Genomic DNA, 23,702 nt, shown 5'->3' with positions numbered 1-23,702 from the left:
AAACAAACACATGGATGCAAATGTTCACTGCAGCATTATTCATAATAGCCAAGAAGGGGAAACGACCCAAATGTTCATTAAGCGAAGAAGGGATAAGTGAAATGTGGCATATTCATACAATGGGATTATTATTCATCCCTAAAAAAGAATGAACTACTGATTCATGCTAGAACATGGATGAACCTTGAAAGTATTAGGCTACATGGCAGAAGTCAGACACAAAAGATCACGTTTTTGTGATTCCATTTATATGAAATGTCAAGAATAGGTAAATCTGTCAAGACAGAAAGAAGGTTAGTGACTGCCAGGACTGAGAGAGAGAAGGCGATGGGGGAGTGACTGCTAATGGGGCTGCATTTTGGGTGATGAAAATGTTCCAGAATTAAGACAGTAATGGTGGTTGCACAACTTAATGAGTACACTAAACACCACTGATTTGTATGTGAATTTGAACCCAATGAATCTGTATTTAAAGTTTATTTATGTGTTGAAGTAATCCCTACACACAACATGAGGCTTGAACTCACGACCCCGAGATCAAGAGTTGCACGCTCTTCTGACTGAGCCAGCCAGGTGCCCCTGAATTTGTATTTATTTATTAGATATTTATTTGTTTATAAGAGAGAGTGTGTACATCCACGAGTGGGGGGAGGGGCAGAGGGAGAAGCAGGCTCCCCGATGAGGAGGGAGCCTGATGCGGAACTCAAGACCAGGACCCTGAGGTCATGACCTGAGCTGAAGGCAGCCGCTTAACCGACTGGGCCACCCAGGTGCCCCAGTTGTATTTAAAAGAGTGAATTTTATGAGTATGTAAATTATATTTCAACTGAAAAAGAATGGATGATTTCAGCTTTATCTATATCAATACTATATGCAGGGTTACAATGGAATATACTTTTAACATGTTGGAGGAAAATAGGACCTAGATTTTATATTTAGTTAAAATATATAAATATGGGGGTGCCTTGGTAGCTCAGTCAGTTAAGTGTCCGCCTTCAGATCGGGTCATGATCTCAGGGTCCTGGGATCGAGCCCCACATCGGGCTCCCTGTTCAGCGGGAGGCCTGCTTCTCCCTCTCTCTGCCGCTCCCCGTCTGTGCTCTCATTTGCGTGTTCTCTCACTAATAAATAAAATCTTTAAAAAAATTAAAATATATAAATATGAGGGCCTGATAAAAATATTCCTAAGCACACAAGATTTCAGAAGGTTTGCAATATAAAGGCTTGCACTGAAAATAATTTGGGATGAAATACATTTTTTTTTTTGGTAGATTTTATTTATTTATTCATTTGACAGAGAACACAAGCAGGGAGAGCAGCAGAGGGTGAGGGAGAGGGAGAAGTAGACTCCACTGAGCAGGGAGCCCGATGTGGGGCTCGATCCCAGGACCCTGGGATCATGACCCAAGCTGAAGGTAGACAACTGACTGAGCCACCGAGGCGCCCGGGATGAAATACTTTTAATACAGATACCAAATAAAATAGGAAGGATTAAAAGAGACAGAAAAATATGATAAACTGAAATTATAAATGAAGGTGTTAGCAAGAGGCCTAAATACATCAATAGTTACATTAAACTTAAATTGTCTAAAGTAATCACTTTAAAGTCAAATATTGACAGATTTGGACAAAAAACCAAATTCTAGATACATGCTTGTTAAAACAAACATACCTAAAGCTAATCGAGAGCTGGAGCAGCTTTACAACATCAGATAAAATACAATTTAAGAGCCAAAGTCATTATTAGGAAAAAATTATTCCTTATGATAGATTCAATTCCTAGAAAACTGGACTACTATTTTACACCATGTATAAAAATTAACTCAAAATGTATTAAAGATTTGAATGTAAGACCTGAAACCATAAAACTCCTGGGAGAAAACATACATGGTAAGTTCCTTGACATCATTCTTGGCAACTTTTTGGATTGAACATCAAAAGCAAAGGCAACAGAAAGCAGAAATAAACAAATGGGACTACATCAAACTAAAAAGCTTCTGCAGAGCAGAGGAAACCACCCACAAAATGAAAAGGCAGTTGACCAAATGGGAGATAATATTTGCAAATCGTTTATTTGATAAGGAGAGAATATCCAAAACATAAAGATTTCATACAAGTCAATAGCCAAAAAACGAAGAATACGATTAAAATGGGCAGAATATCTGAATAGACATTTTCCTGAAAAGACATACAGATGGCCAATAGGTACACGAAAAGGTGCCCAACATCACTCAGCATCAAAACCACAATGAGATATCGCCTCACAACCTCTGAGAATGGCTATTACCGAAAAGACAAGAAATAGCAAGTGTTGGCGAAGATGTGGAGAAAGGGAATCCTCGTGCACTGTTGGTGGGAATGTAAATTGGGGCAGCCACTCTGAAAAACAGTATGGAGGTTCCTCAAAAAATTAAAAATAGTGGGGCGCCTGGGTGGCTCAGATGGTTAAGCGTCTGCCTTCGGCTCAGGTCATGATCCCAGGGTCCTCGGATCAAGTCCCGCATCGGGCTCTCTGCTCCTTGGGAGCCTGCTTCTCCCTCTGCCTCTCTCTCTCTCTGTCTCTCATGAATAAATAAATAAAAATCTTTAAAAAAAAAAAAAAAAAAAAAAATTAAAAATAGAGCTACCATATGATCCAGAAATTCCACTTCTGGGTATATATCAGAAGGAAACGAAAACGCATTATCTTGAAGAGATATCTGCACTCCCGTGTCAATTGCAGCACTATTTTCTTTTTCTTCTCTCTCTCTTTTTAAAAGATTTTATTTATTTATTTGACAGAGAGAGAGAGAGCGAGAGCAGGAACACAAGCAGGGGGAGTAGGAGAGGGAGAAGCAGGCTTCCCGCTGAGCAGGGAGCCCAACGTGGGGCTCAATTCCAGGACCCCGGGATCATGACCTGAGCTGAAGGCAGACACCCAACCGACTGAGCCACCCAGGCGCCCCAACAGCACTATTTTCAATAGCCAAGACATAGAAGCAACCTAAGTGTCCACACATGGTTGAATGGATACAGAAAATGCAGTATATATACACAATGGAATATGGTCCCACCATAAAAAGGAAGGAAATCTTGCTATTTGTGACAGCATGCCTTGTACCTTGAGGACATTATGTTAAGTGAAATCAGTCCGATAGAGAAAGACAAATTCTGCATCTCACTTACTTGTGGAATCAAAACAAAAAGCAAAAAACAGGGGTGCCTGGGTGGCTCAGTTGGTTAAGCGTCTGCCTTTGGCTCAGGTCACGATCTCAGGGTCCTGGGATCGAGCCCCGCATTGGGCTCCCTGCTCAGTGGGGAGTCTGCTTCTCTCTCTGCCTCCACCTGCTGCTCTCCGCCCTGCTCGTGCTCTCTCTCTCAAAGAAATAAAATCTTAAAAAAAAAAAAAAAGGCAAAAAACAAACCCAAAATGGAATGCTTTGATCCAGAGAACGTATCGGTAGTTGCCACAGGTGGTGGTGGTGGAGGATGGGTGAAATGAGTGCAGTTCGTCAAAAGGTACAAACTTCCAGTTACAATAAATAAGTTCTGGGGGTAAAATGTGCAGAATGGGGACTATAGGTAATAACACTCTACCGTATTTTTGAAAGTTGCTAAGAGAGTAGACCTTAGAAATTCTCACTGTAAGAAAAAAAATCTGTAACTATGTGTGGTGATGGATGTTAACTAGACTTGTTTTGGTGATCATTTTGAGATAAATATCGAATCATTATGTTGTGTACCTGAAACTAATATGTCAGTCATACCTCAAGTTTTAAAAAAGATTCAAGAGGTGCCTGGGTGGCTCAGTCAGTTCAGCGTCTGACTTTGGCTCAGGTCATGAGTCCAGGGCCCTGGGATCATGACCTGAGCTGAAGGCAGACACTTAACGACTGAGCCACCCACGCGTCCCTATAGCAGGATTATTTATTTATTTATTTATTTTTAAAGATTTTATTTATTTGGGAGCGAGAGCGAGAGAGAGAGAATGAGAGAGAGAACACGAGAGGGGGTAAAGTCAGAGGGAGAAGCAGACTCCCTGCCAAGCAGGGAGCCCGATGCGGGACTTGATCCCGGGACTCCAGGATCATGACCTGAGCCGAAGGCAGTTGCTTAACCAACTGAGCCACCCAGGCACCCTAGCAGGATTATTTATAATAGCCAAGATATGAAAGCAGCCCAAGTGTCCACTGACCGATGAATGCATAAAGAAGAAGTGGTATATTTATGCAATGGAATATTATTCATCCATAAAAAAGAACAAAATCTTGCCATTTGCAACAATATGGATGGACCTAGAGAGTATGAGGCTAAACGAAATAAGTCAGAGACAGACAAAATACTATGATTTCACTCATGTGGAATTTAAGAAACAAAACAGACAAGCAAAGGGAAAAAAGAGAGAGAGAGACAAGTCAAGAAACAGACTCTTAACTACAGAGCACAAACTGATGGTTACCAGAGGGGAGGGGGTGGGGGACGGCTGAAGTAGGTGAAGGGGATTGAGCTGTGCACTTATGATGAGCACCGGATGAGGTATGAAGTGTTGAATCACTACGTTGTACATCTGAAACTAATATTACAGGGTATGTTAACTGGAATTACATTAAAATAAGAAAAAAAATACATAAAGATGTTTCACATAATTTGAAACCAGGCAATGTCATGTCAAGACCATTACCTGATTTGAGGGGTTACCATTTTATACCCCACTTGCCTGGTGAGCATTAAAAGGTGTTTGAGAGGAAGTAGACCCATAGAATCTCTTACCCACCACTGGTGGTTAACTTGTGAACTACTTTGGAAAACAGATGTCATCATCTCTTAAAAATGGAGAGTGAACACAGACCCCATTACCCAGTAAGTCCACTTTTAGGTCTATTCCTAAGAAAACTCTGGCATGTGCACAATAGAAACTTATAAAAATTGTTTATAGCAGCAAAAACCATGGGAACATCCCCAAAGCACATCACCAGGAATGGACAAATAGATCACGGCACATTCAGACAGTGGGATATTATGAAGCAGTCCACCTTCGGTGACCAGCAATGTGGACGACTCTCAGTAATATCATGTTAGGTGCAAAAAACCAATCTCCCAAGAGAACACACAGCATGATACACTTTTTATAAGGATAAAAAACAACTAGAATGAACAATGAACCCGGAGGTGGTTATGGGGGGGGGGGGGGGGGGTGGGGCAGCCAGCCATATGGGTAGATGCAGGTTACCGTCCAGGGCCTAACTTTTACTTGGAATGATGGCTTCTTGGATGCTTACGACATTAATAAAAGTTATTGTTACTTTAACTGGTTAATGAGGAGAGAACCGTGCAGGGACAGAGGTTTATATAATCTAACTATGTGCACTTCAGGTCAAGACAAAGAAACAAAAAAAAAAGCTGCATCGTGCTCCACTGGGTAGTGTGCCCCCAGGGCTAGTCCTCCCACACCTCTCCTCTTCTTGGCAACCCCCGCCCCCCGCATCCCTTGTGCTGTCCCGTGCTCTCCCAGCGCTGACGTCACACCCCTTCCATCAAGCCCTTCTCTACGCCTCTGATCAGGTGTCTGTCTGTCTTCCTCAACGGGGAGCTTGTCCAGGGCAGGGGCTCTGTCTGCGTGTCCCCTGGGCATTGAGTGACCATTTGCCGAATTGTCAGCCCTCACCCTTCACGATCTTCTCTGCCAACTCTCGACCATCTTGCCCAATCCTGACATGTTTCCGTCTCCAATTCAACCTGGCTCTTTTTTTGGGAAGTCACAGTGAGTTCTTCTTCCCCTCAATGCTTTCCCTTCCTATTTCTTCTCTGTGGCTGGTACCCATATTTGGGCCTCCTCCTCTCTTGCCTGCATCAGGCTCCCCACCTTTGGTTCTTTCTCCACACTGATCACCAGAGATCCTTCTAAAGTGTATTTCACATCTCCTCTATCCCCAGTGAAAACCCTTCCATAGGTTGTCACTGCCCTCGGGACCAGCCCGGACTCCTCAGCTGTTTCTAAGGAAGCCCCTGGGGACCACCATGCTCCCCTCACCCACTGTGTGTTCTCTCAGCCAGCAAACACGCTGTGGCTTCTCCTGCAACACAAGGACCCACTTCACTTAGGGGAAGCTCTCTAGTCTGTACCTCAAGGACTAGGAGCCATGTTCTCCTCGAAGCTCCTATTGGAATATCAACTCTGTCTCCAGACCATTCGTCATCCAAACAGATGGAGCTCCTCACACATCTGCATCGGCTCAGGCACAGGGCCTGGCACAGAGCAGGTCGTGCCTGCTGGAAAGGAGGGAGGGAGAGCCCCTTGTATTCTTTCTGTATACTTTACAAGGCACGATCTCTTGTGACAGTCTTTGGATTGATGCTAGTTTTTAAGGTTGTATATTTTTTTCCTCTGACCTGTGGTAACCCCCAAGGACAGCATCTTAGGAATCTCTGTGCTGGGCACGATGCTAGGCCTGAGGCCTTTGCTCATTAAGGACAAGCAGGGTGAGGCCTAACAGACCCCACAGTGCTCCCTTGCCCTGGAGCCTTCACTCACCGTGTTGAAATACTCGACGCCGGTGGCTTCAAAGGCCCTTGCCACAGCTTGGGTTGTGGCCACACAGGCTACTGGGTGGCCATTGCCAATGGACTTGCCCATGGTGACAATGTCGGGGACAAAGTCTTCTCCCTGTAGCTGGAAGGCCCAGAAGTGCTTCCCTACTCGGCCAAAGCCCACTTGAATCTCGTCTGCGATGAAGAGCCCTCCAGCCCTGCGGACGTGCCTATGGCAGAGGACAGACGGCTGACGGGGTCTGCGGTAAGAGTGGATTGGACCAGGAGCTGGGGGTCTCGGACTCTGAACCCTGGCTCTGCCAGCAGTAAGGCGGGGGCATTAGGCAGGTGGCTGGCTTTCTCGGGGCCACCATTTCTTCTCAAAATTCTGGCCAATTCAGGCTGAGGCTGGAATTTGGAACAAAAGGTCGGGAAGCCCCATTACGGCCCTGCCCTCCCTGAGGCACCCCATCCCAGCTACTCACTCTGCCACTTCGGGGAAGTAGCCGGCCGGGAGAATGATCTGCCCCGCAACACTGGGCAGAGACTCCACAAAGAAGGCTGCGATCTGTGGAGGAGAGAGAACGCTGGGGACACCACCGGGGAGGCACTGGGTGGTAGGCTAGGCGCATCCTGCCAATGCTGGCTCAGCGCTGGCTCCTGGCGGGACAAGTCAGCAGCGTCGCCGTGTGGCCCCTTTGGGCTCCAGATCACATCTGGTCTGGGACTGGGTTTTCTTTCGGGCTGCAAACCAACTCTTACCATGGGGAATTCTCCAGACTCCTTGTACTTAGCATGTCCCGGATGAAAGGCACTGATTTCTCCCTCCTTGGCCTGTTCCCTCCCTGCCCTGGTCAGTGACTCCCATCACCCCCACCGAGAGAAATGAGGCCCCCCTCCGTGATCCATCGGTCAGCACAGCCTCTGCCTCTCCGCCGTCTGTACACCCCACGCGTCCCCTCCACCCCGACACACCTGTCTCGGCCTCCCATGGGTGTCACCTAACAGGATGCCTCCTGCAGTCAGTCCGTCCTCCAGTGGCCACCAGGGCGATCCTTGGCCCAGTCACTGAACTCATCACTGTCCTGCTTAAACCCCTTCAGGGACCCCACTTCTCACAGCTGTGACCTCCAAGCCATGTCGGGTCTCGGAACTGCTTCAGAGACTACCGCCCAGATGGAGGGCCAATGGGGCAAGAACCGGTCGCCCCTGCTGCCCCCAGAGCTGTCGCTTTCCTGGTTTTCTGTAAGCAGAGGCAAAGCGTCTGAAACGCACACGCCAACCTCCCGATCTGGTTCTGCCCATCTGTCTGGCTTCACCGCCTGCTTGTCTTGGCCGTCCATCTTGCGTTCAGCTGTCACTGCATCAGCAAGGCCTTCCAGAAAGCCCTCCCGCCAATAGCTGACTCCCTCCCGCTGCTGTCGCCACGGCCACTGCTTCCCTAGAGCACACACACCTCTCCGGTTTGCCCTTGCACTCCATCTCGCTGCAACACCCTGGGTGGGGCCTCCTCACGGCAGCAGGCCGGCCCCACGCACGTGCATCCCCCCGACTCGTCACTCTCCCTCTGAACACCCTTCAGAGCTTCCCAGTGGCCTCCAGCCCCTCAGCACAGCCCTGTGGTCCTGTGGCACAGGGGTCCTGCCCGCCTCTCTCGGCTCGTCTCCTGCCAGCTTAGCCGGGCCCCACACTGGTGAGGTTCCACCTCTGCAGGCCGCCCCTCTGCTTAGCATGCCTTTCCTCTCCTCCCCCCAGTCCCCACCGTGAGCGCTAACCCCCCTACTCACTGCAATCAGGCAGCACCTCCTCCAAGGACCCTCCATGCCCACACCAGTCCAGCCTGGGCCCCTGCACTCCTGTCACACCCAGGACAAGTCTTCAGCTAAACTCTCTCTTGAGCACCTAACCTCCTCTGAGATTCCTGAAGGGTGGGCCCCGGTTCCGGGGTCTCTCAGGGTGCCTGGTCTCTAGCACTGCACTGACAACAGAGGGAATGGCGGGTGCTGTTCTGTTCACGGGCCTGTGCAGCCGCAGTTACCTTCCTGCCCTTCTCCTGCACGCTGTTCACCACGCGCTTCACCTCGCTGGCGTAGGCCCCAGCTGGATCGGGGTGGTCCTCCCGGTAAAGACCCCGGTAGGTGTCTGGCAGAGGTGCCTGTGGGGAGTGACAGCACCATGTCATCTGGGCTGGGGGGTGGGCACCGACCTGTTGCCCGCTTGGGCAGTGCATACCACATGGACCCACTCCTTCTGGCCATCCAGGTCTCGGAACTTGTAGGGACTGATGTCGATCAGGGAGCTCAGGTGACCGTGGTAAGCACTGAGAGGAGAACGGAGAGGGGCTCAGGCCCAGGTGGCACACACTCCACGGCCCGGCCCCGAAAACTGTCTCCCCACCTCAGGAGCTTCAGGGCAGACCAACCTGACACAGCCCCCGAGTCCTAGGGCTGGGAACCAGCACGGGCCTGGGAGCCTGGGAGCAAGACTTCCTGAGAGGCTGCTTACTAGCTCGGTAATGGTAACTAATCATTTAACCTCTCTGGGTTCAGTGCTCTCCTCTGTGAAGTTGGGGGTGGGGGGCTTGATTTCCTCCTACAAAACTGTAATGAATCCTGGATGGGATAATGCTCCAGCCCTGGGCCTGGGCCCCGTGCATAGCAGATACTCAATAGCATCAGGACAATTTTCATACCTAAAATGTGGGGCCAAGTCTCACCACCTTACAAAGCATCCTCTGCTCCCAGAAGAGAGGCCCGGGGGAAAGAGCCCCCTGGTGTATGCAGGGGTGTCTCTATGGCCAGGTCCACATGCTTCCCTCCACGAGCCCAGGCCCCTCATCCTCCTGCCCAAGGCACTCAAAGCTAGAGCCTCAATGACCCCCAGTAAGTGGTGGGCCCCGGCTTCTGGAAAGGGCACTTACTGGTCTAATACCACCACGTCCCAGTGTTCCGTGTACTGGCGGGCCAGCCTCAGGGCCAGGTCATTGGCTTCTGACCTATGACAGAAAAGGAGGGCAGTGCTCAGACAGCTGTCCAGGTCTTTCCTCCTGGATACCTGCTTCCTACAGAGAACAGGGAACGAGGAGCCCTTCCAGCAGCAGGAAGAGTCTCAGGATGCTATTTGTGAGTCGTCTGAGCTCATTCATTCAATGAAAATTTTACCAAATGCCTTCTATGTTCTATGAACTGGGGGGGGGCGGGGCAAGTAGTAAGTCAAACAGGTCCTGGCCCTTCTGGAACTTATATTGTAGTATGCGTCATGAAAGCCAAGCCAAAGCAAACCAAAAACAACAAAAAAAAGGAAAGAATGTCATTTTGGTAAGTGCCCCCAAGAGAACCACACAAGGCCTCCCTTTAGATAAAGGGCTGAATTGTGTCCCCCCAAATTCCTATGTTGAAGTCCTAACTCCTAGCACCGAAGAACATGACTGGATTTGGAGACAGGGCTTTCAAAGAGGTGATTCAATTAAAATGAGGGCAGCAGAGTGGGTCCTAGGCCAGTTGGACCCGTGTCCTCCTAAGAGGAACTGTGGACATACAGAGACACAGGAGGGGTGCAGGCACAAAAGACTGAGTGAAGATGCAGCAGGAAGGTGGCCAATCACAAACCAGGGAGAGAGCCTCAAGGAAGCCAAAGCTGCTGACCCCTTCTTTTGGATGTTGGCCTCCAGGAATAGGGGAAATACATTTGTCACTTAGGTCTCCCAGTCTGTGGTGTTTTGTTACGGCAGCCTAACCTAATACAGGGGTCAGAGAAAAACTCTGTGAGGAGACACCACCTGAGCTGTGGCCCCACAGGGAAGGTTCTAGGCAGCGTGAACAACACGCTCAAAGGCCCTGTGCAGGAAAAGTGCTCAAGTGTGCTCAGGGAACCGAGACGGCACAAGGGAGGCCGGGGGCAGCACGGGAGAGGAAGTGGGGAGACACTCAGGGGCCCTGGAAGGTGCTGGATTTTCTTGTCAGTGCTGTACCAAGCTATTGAAGAGAGTGTTTTTTCCAAAAGATTTTAAGTTATCTCCACACCTGATGTGGGGCTCGAACTCACAACCCAAGATCAAGAGTCACATGCTGCACCAACGGAGCCAGCCAGGCACCCTCGAGAGTTTTAACTGGAGAAGGGACACGATTTAGCTCCTACCTGGGGAGGACGTCTCTGGCTGGGTGGGGCTCAGGGAGTAGAAGGGGATGGGAAGAGAGCTAGGAGGACACCATGGACAGCAGGAAGATGGATGGAGTTAGAAGAAAACCTGTGGACAGACGACAGGGACGTGGTGGGGGCCTGGGAGGAGGGTGTGTGGCTCCTGCCTGGAGCGGAGATGCAGACAGTGCCGCCTTTACGAGGTGAGACAGGGTGGGCGTGGCAGTGGGGGGGTGTCCTCCTGGGAATACCCGGGAGAGCCAGTGCCACGGTCCCACACCAGCTGTTGGCGGAAGACCACCAACTCTGTTTGGACACATCAAGTTGGAGACGGTCCGGTTGGAACCTTGAGGCTGGAACACATGGGAAGCATTTGGGCTTGAGGCACAAATTTGGGAGTCACCAGCACGCGGATACTACGCTGGCCCACAAGATGGGGTGAGATCACAGAGGGAGAGGGCTCAGAGAACCAGCTGCTTAGGACCGGCCCTGAGCAAGAGAGGAGCAGCAATCAGCCGAGGTGGCAGGAGACCGAGGCATGGCCAGAAGCTGGCAGAAACCCCGCAGCATGAAGCGTCCTGGAAGCAAGACCAGAGAGCACTTCCAGACAGTGGTAATGCTGAGTCCACTGCTGAGACAGGGTAAGACAAGGACAGCAAAGACATCGCTGGATTTGGCAACGTGGAAGTCACTGGAATCCAGCCTGAATGTGGCGGCGTCAACTAGCAACCCTGCCCCCACTGCCCAGCCCAGGAAGCTGACTCCCGGACCCAGCTCTCTGCTCTTCCCGGAGAGGCTCTGGTTCCGGCTCTGCCTTCTCCCACGTGGATGACCCCGGGCAAGCTGGATTCTTTCTCTGAACTACCATTTCCTCATCCGCAAAGCGAGGATGGGAAATTCCACTTCCTAGAAATGACCGGGGACTGGTGCATGAAGAAGACATCACTTTGACCCAAATGCCGCGACACGGGATTTGTGGGAATGTTCTCTCCCAGACAGGCTGGGCTGGTTCCATGCACAAGTCATCGTGTGCTGACGTGCATCATCGCTTCTGTCCCCACTGCCACTCCGGGTGTGAGCGACCATCACCTGTCAGCTGGCTGTTGAACTGGTGCCTAACCCTGTCCATTCTCGCTCTTCCTCGGCCCCCAATGACATCACTTGCCTGATTAAAACCCTCAGACGGCTTCCCGAATGCTCTCAGGATCAAAACAAACTCCTCACTTTGAATGTATCCGCTCGTACCTGCTCCCCTCCCTTTGGGTCCTCAAGTGTGCACAGGGCCTTTGCACAGGCTGTTCTGTGGGCTGCGGGACCCTGACAAGAATACTTCCAACGGGGTGGGCAGCTTCCTTCCTCCTCATCAGCTCCATGCCTGGTAGTGCTCCTTCAGGGCAGCCTTCTCTGACCGTCTCTGAGCAGGAGCAGGCCCAGGGCCCCCCACTGCTTCTCCATCTCATCAGGCCCCTTACTTCTCCTCCAGACAATGACCCCCCACCTTAGGAATTCTGCGTTTATGTGAAGGACCCTTAGTGACGAGGGCGGGATGTTGGCCGTAACCCCCCAGCTGTGCCAGTGTACTCATAGGGCAGAAATAAAGGAACGTATGACCTGGGTAAGCCCCAAGGATGATCATGGAATGGAGATAAAGGCATGCCTTACGAAGAGACCAGAAAACTGGATCCAACAGAGCCAGCACCCAGGTCTACAGGTTGAGCCAGGGCAAGCCTGGCTCTCCCCCAGAACACATTGGGTCCACTACACGAGGTTTCGCCTGTGGGAGCAGTTCTGTCTGTCTCCACCATCTCACCCTCTGGCCCGGGGAGGCGGGGGCGGGGAGCTGGCCGAAGTCCACTTACCCAGAATTCAGGAAATAAAACACACAGAGCTTTTCCGGCAGGGTCTCTGCCAGCCTCTGTGCGTAGTCCACGATGTTGTCGTGCAGGTACCGGCTGTTGGTGTTGAGCACCTGGTTCTGTCCGTGTGCGGCCTGGACCACGAGAGGGTGGCAGTGCCCGACTGGGAGAGAAACACCTGCGTCACTCAGCAGCTCCGCTCAGCTGGCCCCACTGGGCCTCCCCCAGCCCCGGGCCATATACCTAGCCAGAAGAGAGCAGTTGGGTGGGAGAGGAAAGGGGGGGGGGGGCTCAAGATGGTGTGTGTGTGTTGAAGTGGGGGGGACGGAGATGGCGGTTCTGGACAGGGAGACCTGGAAAGGAGTCCCTGAGATTCTGGCAGAAGGAAAGGCTGCTGGCGGAGACCCTATCTAGAGAATCCAGGTCTTTAGGGAAGCTTCTTGAGGCCGGTTAGGCAAAGATGGGATGTGGGGAATGTCTGTCAGCAGGCTTGACTTCAACTAGTCAGTGGGGGGCTGGAGGTAATGTGGATTGCCAACAGCCGGGGATTATAACAGTGACCATGTGCTGAGAGCTCACCACGTGCCAGGCACACTCAAAGCAAATTATTTGAATTAACTCATTTATTTCTCCAAAACACCTTGAGGTGAGGTGCTAGTATGATCGTGTCTGTTTCGCAGATCAGCAAACTGAGGCACAGAGAATTAAGCAGCTTGCCCAAGATCATAAAGTAAGTGGAGGGGAGGGATATGAACCCAGTAGTCTGGACTAGAGCCCCGGCTTTTAAGCTCTACTTCATTAACCCCTATTGTGCCTGTTGGGTCAGACTCCCTTTCGTTCCATCAGTTCTGGGGGCCCCACCTGGATAACTGAATTCCTACCTCAGTTTCCTCGTCTAGCACCTGAGAAGGTCCCTGGGGCTGAAGCCCGGCCATGACCCCCAGCACTTGGCCAGGGCCCTGCCGTGTGGCTGGTCATGGCCAGGCTGACACTCTCTGAGCACACCACCAGTCCCAAGTGGGCCTGGACTTCAGACCTAGGTTTCCGACTCCTGTCTGGTTTAGCACAGCTACCACCTGGACACTCTAGAGTAGCTACACCAGAAAGACTGGGCTCCTCTGCTCAGCTTAACCCAAGTTCTCCACACCTCTCTGCAATCTCAGGATCCCCCTGGGACCAGGTTCACAGCCTCAGCCCACTCCCCTGCCCTGCCAGCCCGAGGGATGATACTAACCATGAGCCACATTGTTGATACAATCCAGGTATTCTGCACCCTGTTCGTCATACAAGTACTGTCCTTGACCCCGGACAATCTTAATAGGATCCTCCGGAAAAAAGAGTCTGCAAGAATCGCTGTGAGAACAAGTGGACAGCCATGTCTGAAGATCTGAATGGAAAAGTCCACCCACCACAGCCTCCCCCCGCCCTTTTCTGGAAGGGACAAAAGGTTGAAGGGCACAGTGGTGCTTCCTTGTTTCTGGTCCCCCACTGTATGGGTGGCTGGAAAGGAGGAAAGTGATGTGTTAAGAAGCTGCTAAAACTGAAATTGCTGAAGTCATTTGAAGGCTGTATGACCTTGCTCATTTCTGCACGTGCCCCCATTAGTCCCTGGGATCCCAAGGAAAGGTGGCTGCCGCAGACCCATGGGGACTCCTTAGGGCAGTATTTCTTTGCTGGGATGGGTGCGAGGGAGGGCGCCCCCTTCACGTGGCTGGCGCTCAGCCCCGAGGGGTCCTTGCCAGCCAAGTGTCTCTGCTGTCCCGCTGGGTGTCAGCCCCAAGCTCTGGCCAGAAGCTGCCTCACGCCCCAAGTGCCGCGGAGCGCACGGGTTGACTTTCTCTAAGGCTTCTTGGGAAACGCCCCTCCCCGCCCATGCCCACCCTACGTCCGAACTTTGAGCCTCTTCCCGGGTCACCCGCAGGCCAGGCCCAGGTCCGGGGGGCGGGCCAACCCTGGGGGAGGTCCTCCCAGGTGCCAGGGCAGAGGCCTCCTCCGAGGGGCAAAGGCTGCCCAGAGCCGAGCAGCGGCCGCCGCTGGGGGCGGCCCGGGGAGGACGCAGTGCGGGAGGCGGCCGCGGGGACCAGCTGCTGGCCGCCGGGTCTGGCGGGCCGGGTAGCTGGAGCCCGCTCGGGGCCCGGGGGCTGGAGTTCCTGGGCTCCGCGGGCTCCGCGCCCGACGTGCGTGCGTCGTGCGTGAGCGCACCGCCCCGCGCCGCCGTCTCGGTACCTTATCAGCCGCCGCCTCAGGGCCAGAGTCTCGGCCTTCCCGCGCCGATCGGCGGCCATGGCACCCGGCAGCTGGTCGCGCGGAGACGCTGCGCCGAGAAGCCTCTCGCCTGCTCGGCCGCCAGACCCCGCCGCGGCCCCGCCCCCGCCGCGGCCCCGCCCCCGCCGCGCCCCCGCCCCCGCCGCGGGTTCCCTCCCTGGGAAGAGCTCCTGGGTGACCCCGCGGCTGCTCTGTATCTCTGCAGAGTTCTGAGCTCAGGGTGTCTTTATACACCAGCCTTCCTGGTGTATAAAATGGGTTGCCCCGTGAGCGTTAACTGGGAATGTGTGGCAGACACCTATCCCAGGGCCTGGTTCACAACAGGAGCCTCAGGGGAGGAGATGAGATCATCAGGGCTGGGGCCCGACCTAGGACTCCCCAGTCTCAGGAACAAGCAGCAGGAGGGCGCAGTGTCACTGCTAGGAATGACCAAGGGGGTCATGGGCCTGGCTAGAATCCAGGCAGGGTGAAGGGACACACGCAGTGTTTCGGCAGGAAGAGCGTTGGGAGGCCTGCTGGGAGACCCCGGGGCCGGAAAGGACAGGGATTGTGCTCCCCAGACACACAGCAAGTGTGCAGCCGAGGCCAGACTCCAGCTCGGCTCTGCCTGTCAGTCCAGTGAGTGAGAAGCAATCGCTGGCCCCCAAGGCGCTGGGAAGCTGGGCAACCAGAGAGATAACCCCGACTTGGGTGGGGCCCCGGGACTTTCTGCCTTGACAAACCCAGAACAAGGGCCCTAGGTTGCAGCCTGAGCAAGCTGGGGAAGGGGAGGTTCCTGCTGTCCCTCCTGTCACCTTTCAAGAGTCTCAACCCTCTGCTTTGCTCCCTCATTGCTGATTTCTTCATCTCTTCCCCCCCCACGCTGTAAAATGCTTAAGGTATTTATTAAAGAACATTTGGAGTTTCTTTTTTTTTAAGTTGTGGTAAAGTGTACAGTTCAGTGGCATTTTAAGTACATTCACGTTGGGCAACCATCACCACCATCCAGCTCCAGAACTTCTTTGTCTTCCCAAACTGAGTTAGAAAGGAGTGGAGGAAGGGCGCCTGGGTGGCTCAGTCGGTTAAGCATCTGCCTTCTGCTCAGGTCATGATCCCAGGGTCGTGGGATAGAGGCCCACATTGGGCTCCCTGCTCAGCGGGCAGCTTGCTTCTCCCTCTCCCACTCCCCCTGCTTGTGTTCCTGCTCTCACTATCTCTCTCTCGCTGTCAAAAAATAAATAAAATCTTGGGGCGCCTGGGTGGCTCAGTCGTTAAGCGTCTGCCTTCGGCTCAGGTCATGATCCCAGGGTCCTGGGATTGAGCCCCGCGTCGGGCTCCCTGCTCCGCGGGGAGCCTGCTTCTCCCTCTGCCACTCCCCCTGCTTGTGTTCCCTCTCTCGCTGTGTCTCTCTCTGTCAAATAAATAAATAAAATCTTAAAAAACAACAACAACAAAAAACACAAAAAATAAATAAAATCTTAAAAAAAAAAGGAGTGGGGGAGGGGAAGTCTGAGAGTCCCGTTTGGGCCCCATCTTTGGCCCAGTCTCTTGCCCACACACAAGCCTCTTGTGGCCCAGGGCAGCGCAGAGAAGTCAGGTTGGCTCAGGGACTGTCCCTGCCTTGGGGTAAGGGTGAGAAGGTTGCAGTCAGGCCCATATCATAGCTCATCTACTCCTGGGGTGTCTGGGTCCAGGAGGCAGTACCAGGAGGCTGGAGGTCAGAGCAGGCTGGGCCATTTCTGGGCCAAGAGTGTCTCCAACATGGTCAGGACCACAGCAGGAAGCTTCGCCTTCTTCCTGCTCAGAAAAGCCCACTCCTTGCCTCCACGCTCAGCACTCCTCCGTTACCTCGAGGTACCACCGGAGGCCTAGAGGGCAGGGGGTGGGAGGAAGGGGCTGAATCCGGATTTGAGTGTCAGCAGTGTCCCCCAGTCACTGTGACAACCACTAGCACCCCGTGTGTTTCTAGCAGTATCCTGGGGATCAGGAGACCTGCGTAGACCTCCTCTTCCACCTCAGTTCATCTGGAAAAGGATATAGTAATCCTTGTGGTTAGTCTAGCCGCCATGGCCGACAGCAGGGCTCAGTAAATGTGCTTCCCTCGCTTTGGAAGGGGGGAGTCTGAGGCAGAGAGACACGAGGCTCTCAGTCCTTGAGGCTCAGCTGTGAGGCTGGGAACGAATCCCGAGTCTCAGCTGGGACCCTGAGCACATCATTCTTCTCCAGTCTCTTGCCCCACCAACCCAAGGTTTTGGAGGACTCCACCCGCTCTGTACTTTGAAGCTTGTTGAAATTTGCAGACCTGATGATACACGGTCCGAGGCCACAAGGGGGCAACAATGGGCTATGAATGGACTTGTCTGGCCAAGGGAGCTCCGAGGTCAGGGGGAAGAGGGTACATGTGGTTGCCACCCCCAGGAGGATCGGACTGCCAATCACCCAACATCTTGACACTGCCTAGCTGACTCCATGCCCTGCCAAACAATTTGGAAGGACCAACTGGAGGCTATCCAAGAACCTGGGCCCAGTCTGCCTGTCACCCTGTCTTGGCTGTACAACCCTGGGCAGGTGACGAACTGCTCAAGAACCTCAGTTCCCTCATATGTACAATGGAAACAGGGACACGGATCACATAGACCCTGTCCTTCACAGGACTGGTTATGGGATCCAGTGAGGCACCTGGGTGGAGGGAGGAGTGGATTACAAACTGTCGAGTACATTCGATCTGTGAGGTTCTGCTGGGGCTCCAAAGGATGCTTGGATACCCAGTGATCTCCATCAGGCACCCGAGCCCCACTGTGCTTCTGTCCTTGTCCACAATCCTGACTTTCCCAGTGAGCCCCACAACCACCCAGCTGAGCCCATTACCCCCAGAATGGTAAGAGAGAAATATTGTTGTTTCAAGGTAAGCTCTGGGGTGATATGTCATGCAGCATTCATTGGTCATCGGATCAGGGGGGCATATGGGGACTCCGTGATATGAGTGAGTGGACACAGGGCTCAGACGGTATATGGCAGGGCCAGGCCTTGGGTCTTTCTAACTCCAAACCCTCTCTTTGCCCTGACCCTGAACAATCCTCTGGTTTGTTCCTCTGGTTTCTGGGGTGGCTCTGACCCAGGGAGTGTCCCCCTTGTCCCTCCCCACCCAGAGGTGCTCAGGGGCAGTGTGCAAGGACAGGCACACCCAGACACACATTGGGGTTTATTACACGCAGTGATATCCATCTACACAGAGAAGGGGGGCAAGCCGCTGCGCTGGAGGCGGCAGCTGGGGACTCTTGTTGGAGGTGGGGAAGCCTCTTTCCAGAGCACCGGTGGCTGGGTCTCAGACCCTCCTGCGCAGGCTGGCCCGGAACCAGCCCCAAGGCCCTCTTTGTCTGCACAGCTCATCCAAAGGACCAGTTTTGGCAGGCTGGCTAGAGTCTTCTCCCGTGGGAGAGTTGGGGCCAGTGAGACCCAAACTCTGAGCTGCAGGCCAGTCTCCTTGGGCTGGCAAAGTCTCATCATGACCCTCTTCTGGGTGCTGCGAGATACCTGGGAAGCATCAGCCCCTCCCGTCTGGGACCCCGCCGTCCTCTGCACTCGGGGAGCATGAGGCTTCTTTGCAGCTGGGTCCTCAGGTGGTGGTCAGAGTGCTTGGCCTCTCCTCCAGACCAGAGGACACGTGTTCTCATGGCAGGCTGCACCCCTGAGGCCTCTTGAACTCGGTGGGAGCTAGAGCCCCTGGGGGCTGGGCAGGAATCTTGTCCTGCCCAGGGGAACCTGGGACCCAGAGGGGTCCTGAGGGGTGGGCAGCTGACTGTGGCTGAGTCCAGAGGCCAGAGAGGCTGGGACAGCTGCATTTACTGTCCAAGCTCTGGGCCTTTCTGGATGGAGCCGGCCCCAGGGCTCTGGAGCTTCGGGGGTGGGGTGGGGTGGGGTGGGGTAAGTCTCTCTGCTAATCAGGTGGCCGAGGGCCCAACCCAGCATCTCTGCAGCCTCTCCTGAGCCAGGCGCTTTCACCTTCGTCTCCTTCCTGGGAAAGCCAAGTCCCACGGCTGTCCCCCCACGAGGACACAATTCCCCTGGATTGGACTGTCTGCTTTCCTGCCAGCTTCCAATGCTGATCATTCTGGGGCTGGGCCACGCACCCTCTTGAATGTTATAAGGACACAGGGGGTGTATCCCGTGAAAAAAGATCAATATATTACTGTTTTTTGTTTTTGTTTTTTTACAAAAATTAAAAATGTCCACACGCATCTGTACAGGTTGTGAGCTGGGTGCGGGGGGTCACTGGAAGAGAAGGGAGAGACTGAAGGTGAGCAAGGAGGCTCCAGAGGCCCCGCCCTTGTCTGGGCATCCTGTCCTGCCCATTTCTTCTAGAACATGCGTGCCCCAGTCCTCTCATTCCCGGCTCAGGGCTTCTACCTCCTCTCAGTGGGGCAGTTTGGACAAAATCCCAGGCTTTGTCCTGGCTGGGTCAGGCACTGAGTGAGCCCAGGGTGGGCTGTGCCCAATCACCCAGGACCACGGCCCCAAGCCTTGAGCCACCTGATGGGAGAGTCAAAACTAGGGTCATGTCATCATGGGGAAATCCAGCTATTCAAGTGCTGTTGGGGAGCTGCAGATATCAGCCCCTGGGGGCCCCCTCGTTGTCCCCCTCCTCCCAGCCTGCCCTAGAGACTCTTCCCTGCAAGGTACCTTATGCCAGCAGCCGGGCACGGGCAGCCCATCGGGGCCCTGGAAAAGAAAAAGGTTTCAGTGATGGGGCTGGGGGACTGATGAGCTCCCTGCACTCCATACACTCTTGCCCTGGGTGTCGGGAGGTGTAGCCCTGGGAGCTGCCACACGAGGCCAGTGGACCCCACCGAGGCAGGGCGCGAATGCTTGTCCACCTGGGTAGTCGGGTCATGAGACAGGTGGGCCTCTCACTGCGCTTGCTCTGAGTGCATCCCTACGGGGCTTTGTTTGTTGGGACACCTGAGCAGGGGACAGAACCGGGGCACCGTGGAGGATCGGGGATTGTGCTGGAATCTGCTGGCCAGGAGATCGAAGCTCCTGACGCTGGCTCTGGCCCCTCACGCGGGGGCCTGACAGCTCTAGGGAGTTTCTTCAAGAGCGTTTGAAGGACAGTCCAGGAAGCAGGATGCCCCTGCAGCCTGTCCTGGTCCCTGTGTCTGGGTCTGAGGGGCAGACGGGGCAGGATGAGGCTCTCAGGGTAGAGAGCGGGGTGGGGGTTGGGGCACCAGCAAAGCCAACGCTGGCTCAGCACTCAGACACAAGGTGGGGTGGGGCGGGTGTCCCAGGCAGCCCGGAGGGCGGGGGAGCTGGAGAGGGGCTGTGGCTGACCCGTCAGTCAGCCTAGAGTCTCTGGGGAACCCCGGCACGGAAAACACTTCACTCTGGAGGCACCCATGGGAGCACAGCCCCCAGAACTGCCATGGCCCCACCAAAGGGAAGGGGGCAGGAGGGGCTGGAAGGAAGGGAAGGCAGGACAGAGCAGAGGGGGGTCAGAGTGGTGGGAACAGGTGCCTGGAATGCCCTGCCCTGCCCAGCCCCACCCAGCCCAGCACACAGCACACAGCAGGCCACATCTCATACCGCAGGGCAGGGCCCCCTGGAGCCCGGCGCCCCTCGCTTGCCTCCACATTTGGGATTCTCCTGTTTCAAAGACAAAGGCTGAATGACTTGGATGGAAGTCTCGGCCCAGGGCCTGGAGCAGCGAGGCTGGGCCCCCCGTGTCCCCCTGCACTTTGTGTGTATGCCTACCACTCTGCTCTTCTTGTCTTTTTCTCATTCACCCCTCAAGCCATCTGGGGGTAGGGAGTAGCACCCTCACTGCATGGATGGGAAGACTGAAGAACAGAGGACCGGGCCTCTGGGATCCCTCACCCCGGATCCCCCTTTGTTAGGCGGCCGGCACGCACTGGGGCTGGGGATGGCCGGGTATGGCTATCTGCTCGGTCTTAGTCTGGAAACGCCCTGCTTTGCTGCGCTCCACGTCAGAGTCTGATGTGTGAACCCTCCCAGCCCTGTGGGGAAGGGAAGTGAAGTGTGGTTCCATCAGGCCTGTGGTCTGGTGGGCCGAGAGAAGGAAAGGAGGAAGGTGTGGGGAGCAGGGAAGGATTCTGGGGCATGCAGAGGAGGTGCAGGGGCCAGGTGGGGCCACCCACACCAGCCAAAGCCTCCTAACCCCCTTTAGGGCCAAGGAAGCTGAGAAATGAGGGGCGGTGACGCTGGCAAGGACTCTGCCCCGGGGAGGGGGTGGGTCCCCCTGAACCATGCCCCTGAAGGGATTCAGGACCAGAGCGAGGGGAGCCTCCATGACGGCAGGGACAGCCATGGTGGTCTCTCAGGACTTGCAAGTGAGCTATGAGGACAGAGAAGACATAGTCCCGAGGCGGCGAAGACCTCGGGTGGGGCTCCCACTCTGCTCCGACACGTACCACAGGACATGGCTGGTCCAGGCCCGGCGGTCCTGGCTCACCCTTCTGGCCCTTCACGCCTTTCCGGCCCGGGACGCCTCGCTCCCCCTGCACAAGGAGGGAGATGGGGGCATGGCCATGGCTGCCAGGCCCAGGACCCCTTTTCCACTTCTCAGAGGGATGGGCCTCCAGCTGGCAGCCACCCCTGTTGTGCTGCACCCGCCTCCAACCTCCCCCTGCCCTGGCTCCTTTCCTGCTGCCCCCCTTCTCTCCACGTGCTCCCCACCTTCTCTCCACGTTCGCTCCGGTCACCTTTCTCTCCTCGGGGCCCAGGGAACCCCTGGCCAAAGGAATAAAATGAGGTTTGAGGTTTGCTCTTGCTCTCCATTCATCTCCATGCCCCTCCCATCCGTCACTGCCCTGCCCCCATGCCTATTGGTGGCAAAAACTGGGCCCGGTCCAGCTCCTAGGTGACACGTAGGCTGGGTGCAAGGCTGGTTTAGAGACAAGCGTGCATTCAGGACACCAGCGCTGCTTCCTCCATGGGAGAACAGTGCCGGTGTCTCTGGACAGACGCCCTCAGGCAGAGTGGCCGGCCAGGGGCTTTCTCTTGCGTCTCTGTCCCATGCAGCTGGTGCTGGCCCAAGCGTGGCTAGGGACAGAGACTCAGGAAACTCGGGATGTTTGTGTCACTATATTTGCCAGACTAAGAAATCATGACCTCCGTTCTCTGCCTCTGGCTTGATCTCTTATGCCCCTACCCGCCCATCCATCCATCTGTCCATTCATCCATTTGTCTATCCACTCATGCAACCAACATTTCTAAGCATCCACTAGGAACTGCGTTGTGGGCTGGATACTGAAGACAGAGAAACGGATTTGATGGGTCTCTCCTCTCCCCCTTTTTATTTTCTGTGTCTGAGGATGTTTTGACATCTTGAACTTGCTGGGCAGGGACAGGCTGCCCCGCCCTCACGCCCGCTCTTAGGGGTAACAAAGGGCGGGCCTGGGAGCACGTTTCATATGTAAACCAACAATCACCCCCCCCCCTCCCCCCCCGCCCGTCATCCCCCTTATCTGCCTCTCACGCACAAGCTGATACTTCCTCTGCCCTAAATTATCCCCAGGCCGGGTACCAGGACGCCAGGGGACACCCCTCCAGCCCGGAGCCCGCCTGCATCGTTCATACTTGCCCGTCTTCAACTGTTTCCTGTGCCCGGCCTGCCTTCCCTGAGGAAACCCCCATAAAAGCTCTGCCCCCCACCCCTTTCTTTCACCCCACCAAACCTGGTGCTTCCCCATGGGGCACTGCATAGCGAGGTGAGCCCTTCCCTCGGGAACCCTAATAGCCCACTCTCTCTTCAATGGCATTGACCTCTCTGGGTCGTCACTTGGTCACCTCCGTAAATTAAAACCCCGCAGGAACAAATGGGACACTTCCCTCACGGTCTAACATGACCGGCAAGAGGGCAGAGAAGATGATGGTCGATGCTCAGTGACACAGGATGAACCAGATGCCACGGGGTCCCGGGGAGAGGGGCTGTTCTACCCGGGTCTGAGATCAGGGAGGCTGAGCAGAATCCCCATGGCAGCTGGGCCTGGTGGAATGGGCGCGGGGCCGGAGGCTTGCCAGCTAGAGCAGGTGGGCATGGCTTTGAGATGCTGCTCTGAGCCATGAAGGCCACCGAGGCCACACTCTGGACCTCCCTGGGTCCAGAGGGTGAACAGGATTCAGCATTGGCTTCTTCTCTGGACCGTCTCAGGGATGGACCACCATCCTCCCAGTCAGAAACTCTGTGTGTCTGCAGTTGCTCTCCAAGGGGACATTCTCTCCTCCAAGTCCAGGGTGGACACCAGAGTCCCTGCAGCCCTGATTCTGGTCAGGGAGCATGTGATCAGGCCCTGCCAACCAGGGCACTGCATTTCTTATGGCCAAGTTGATGTTTCAGCATTGACCCAACTGGGGCCAGTGAGAACTGATGAGTCTTTTCTAAAAGGAGAGTGAAGCACATAGTCATTCTCCAGGGTTTGGGTCTGGGAGGATGTGGGTCTGGGGCTATTGCCTCCATCCCATCACCACACCTAACTTGAAATGATACCCCCACAGCAGAAGCACAGATAATAAGCTTGAGAGGCTGGGTTGTGTGGATTTTGCATTGTCCCTCTGGATTTTTCAGTTAGGAATCAGTTTAAGCCAGTTTGAACTGTTTTCTGTTGCTGGCAACCCAGACACTTGATCCAATCAACTTTGGACTAATATTTCCTCTCCTCTCCTTCCCACAGTAATGTCCTAGCTGAAGCTTCATCATCTCTCACCAGGATATTGCAACACTGCTCTCCTCACCTTCCTGTTCCAATGCATCATCCTTCCGTCCAGTTATCCATCATCCATTCACCCATCATCCATCCACCCATCTTCCATCCACCCATCATCCATCACCCATCTTCCATTCATCACCCATCCACCCATCATCCATCCATCATCCATCTATCCATCTTCCATCCACCCATCATCCATCCTTCCACCCATCCATCATCCATCCACCCATCTTCC

At 54.2% G+C, this 23,702-nt stretch overlaps 2 protein-coding genes across 2 annotated transcripts in view; both read right to left on the bottom strand.

Moving 5' to 3' along the window:
- The window catches only part of PHYKPL (5-phosphohydroxy-L-lysine phospho-lyase), a 35,281-nt gene extending 20,440 nt beyond the window's left edge, over positions 1-14,841 (bottom strand). Inside the window, exons 1-8 of the mRNA XM_021702066.1 lie at positions 14,727-14,841; positions 13,735-13,853; positions 12,504-12,663; positions 9,428-9,502; positions 8,740-8,827; positions 8,546-8,662; positions 6,993-7,075; positions 6,512-6,737 (exon numbers count right to left, since the gene is read on the bottom strand). Coding sequence (XP_021557741.1) covers positions 6,512-6,737; positions 6,993-7,075; positions 8,546-8,662; positions 8,740-8,827; positions 9,428-9,502; positions 12,504-12,663; positions 13,735-13,853; positions 14,727-14,785 — 927 coding nt within the window. The 5' untranslated portion in view covers positions 14,786-14,841. The remainder of the gene's footprint in view (positions 1-6,511; positions 6,738-6,992; positions 7,076-8,545; positions 8,663-8,739; positions 8,828-9,427; positions 9,503-12,503; positions 12,664-13,734; positions 13,854-14,726) is intronic.
- A 4,137-nt stretch (positions 14,842-18,978) lies between these two features.
- COL23A1 (collagen type XXIII alpha 1 chain) overlaps positions 18,979-23,702 on the bottom strand; it is a 26,912-nt gene continuing 22,188 nt past the window's right edge. The window contains exons 23-26 of the mRNA XM_044917047.1: positions 21,435-21,488; positions 21,170-21,256; positions 19,425-19,463; positions 18,979-19,016 (exon numbers count right to left, since the gene is read on the bottom strand). Coding sequence (XP_044772982.1) covers positions 19,014-19,016; positions 19,425-19,463; positions 21,170-21,256; positions 21,435-21,488 — 183 coding nt within the window. The 3' untranslated portion in view covers positions 18,979-19,013. The remainder of the gene's footprint in view (positions 19,017-19,424; positions 19,464-21,169; positions 21,257-21,434; positions 21,489-23,702) is intronic.

The sequence above is a fragment of the Neomonachus schauinslandi genome, chromosome 7 (genome assembly GCF_002201575.2).
Source record: "Neomonachus schauinslandi chromosome 7, ASM220157v2, whole genome shotgun sequence".
Taxonomy (NCBI): Eukaryota; Metazoa; Chordata; class Mammalia; order Carnivora; family Phocidae; genus Neomonachus; species Neomonachus schauinslandi.
This window is presented reverse-complemented; position numbering and strand designations above follow the sequence as displayed.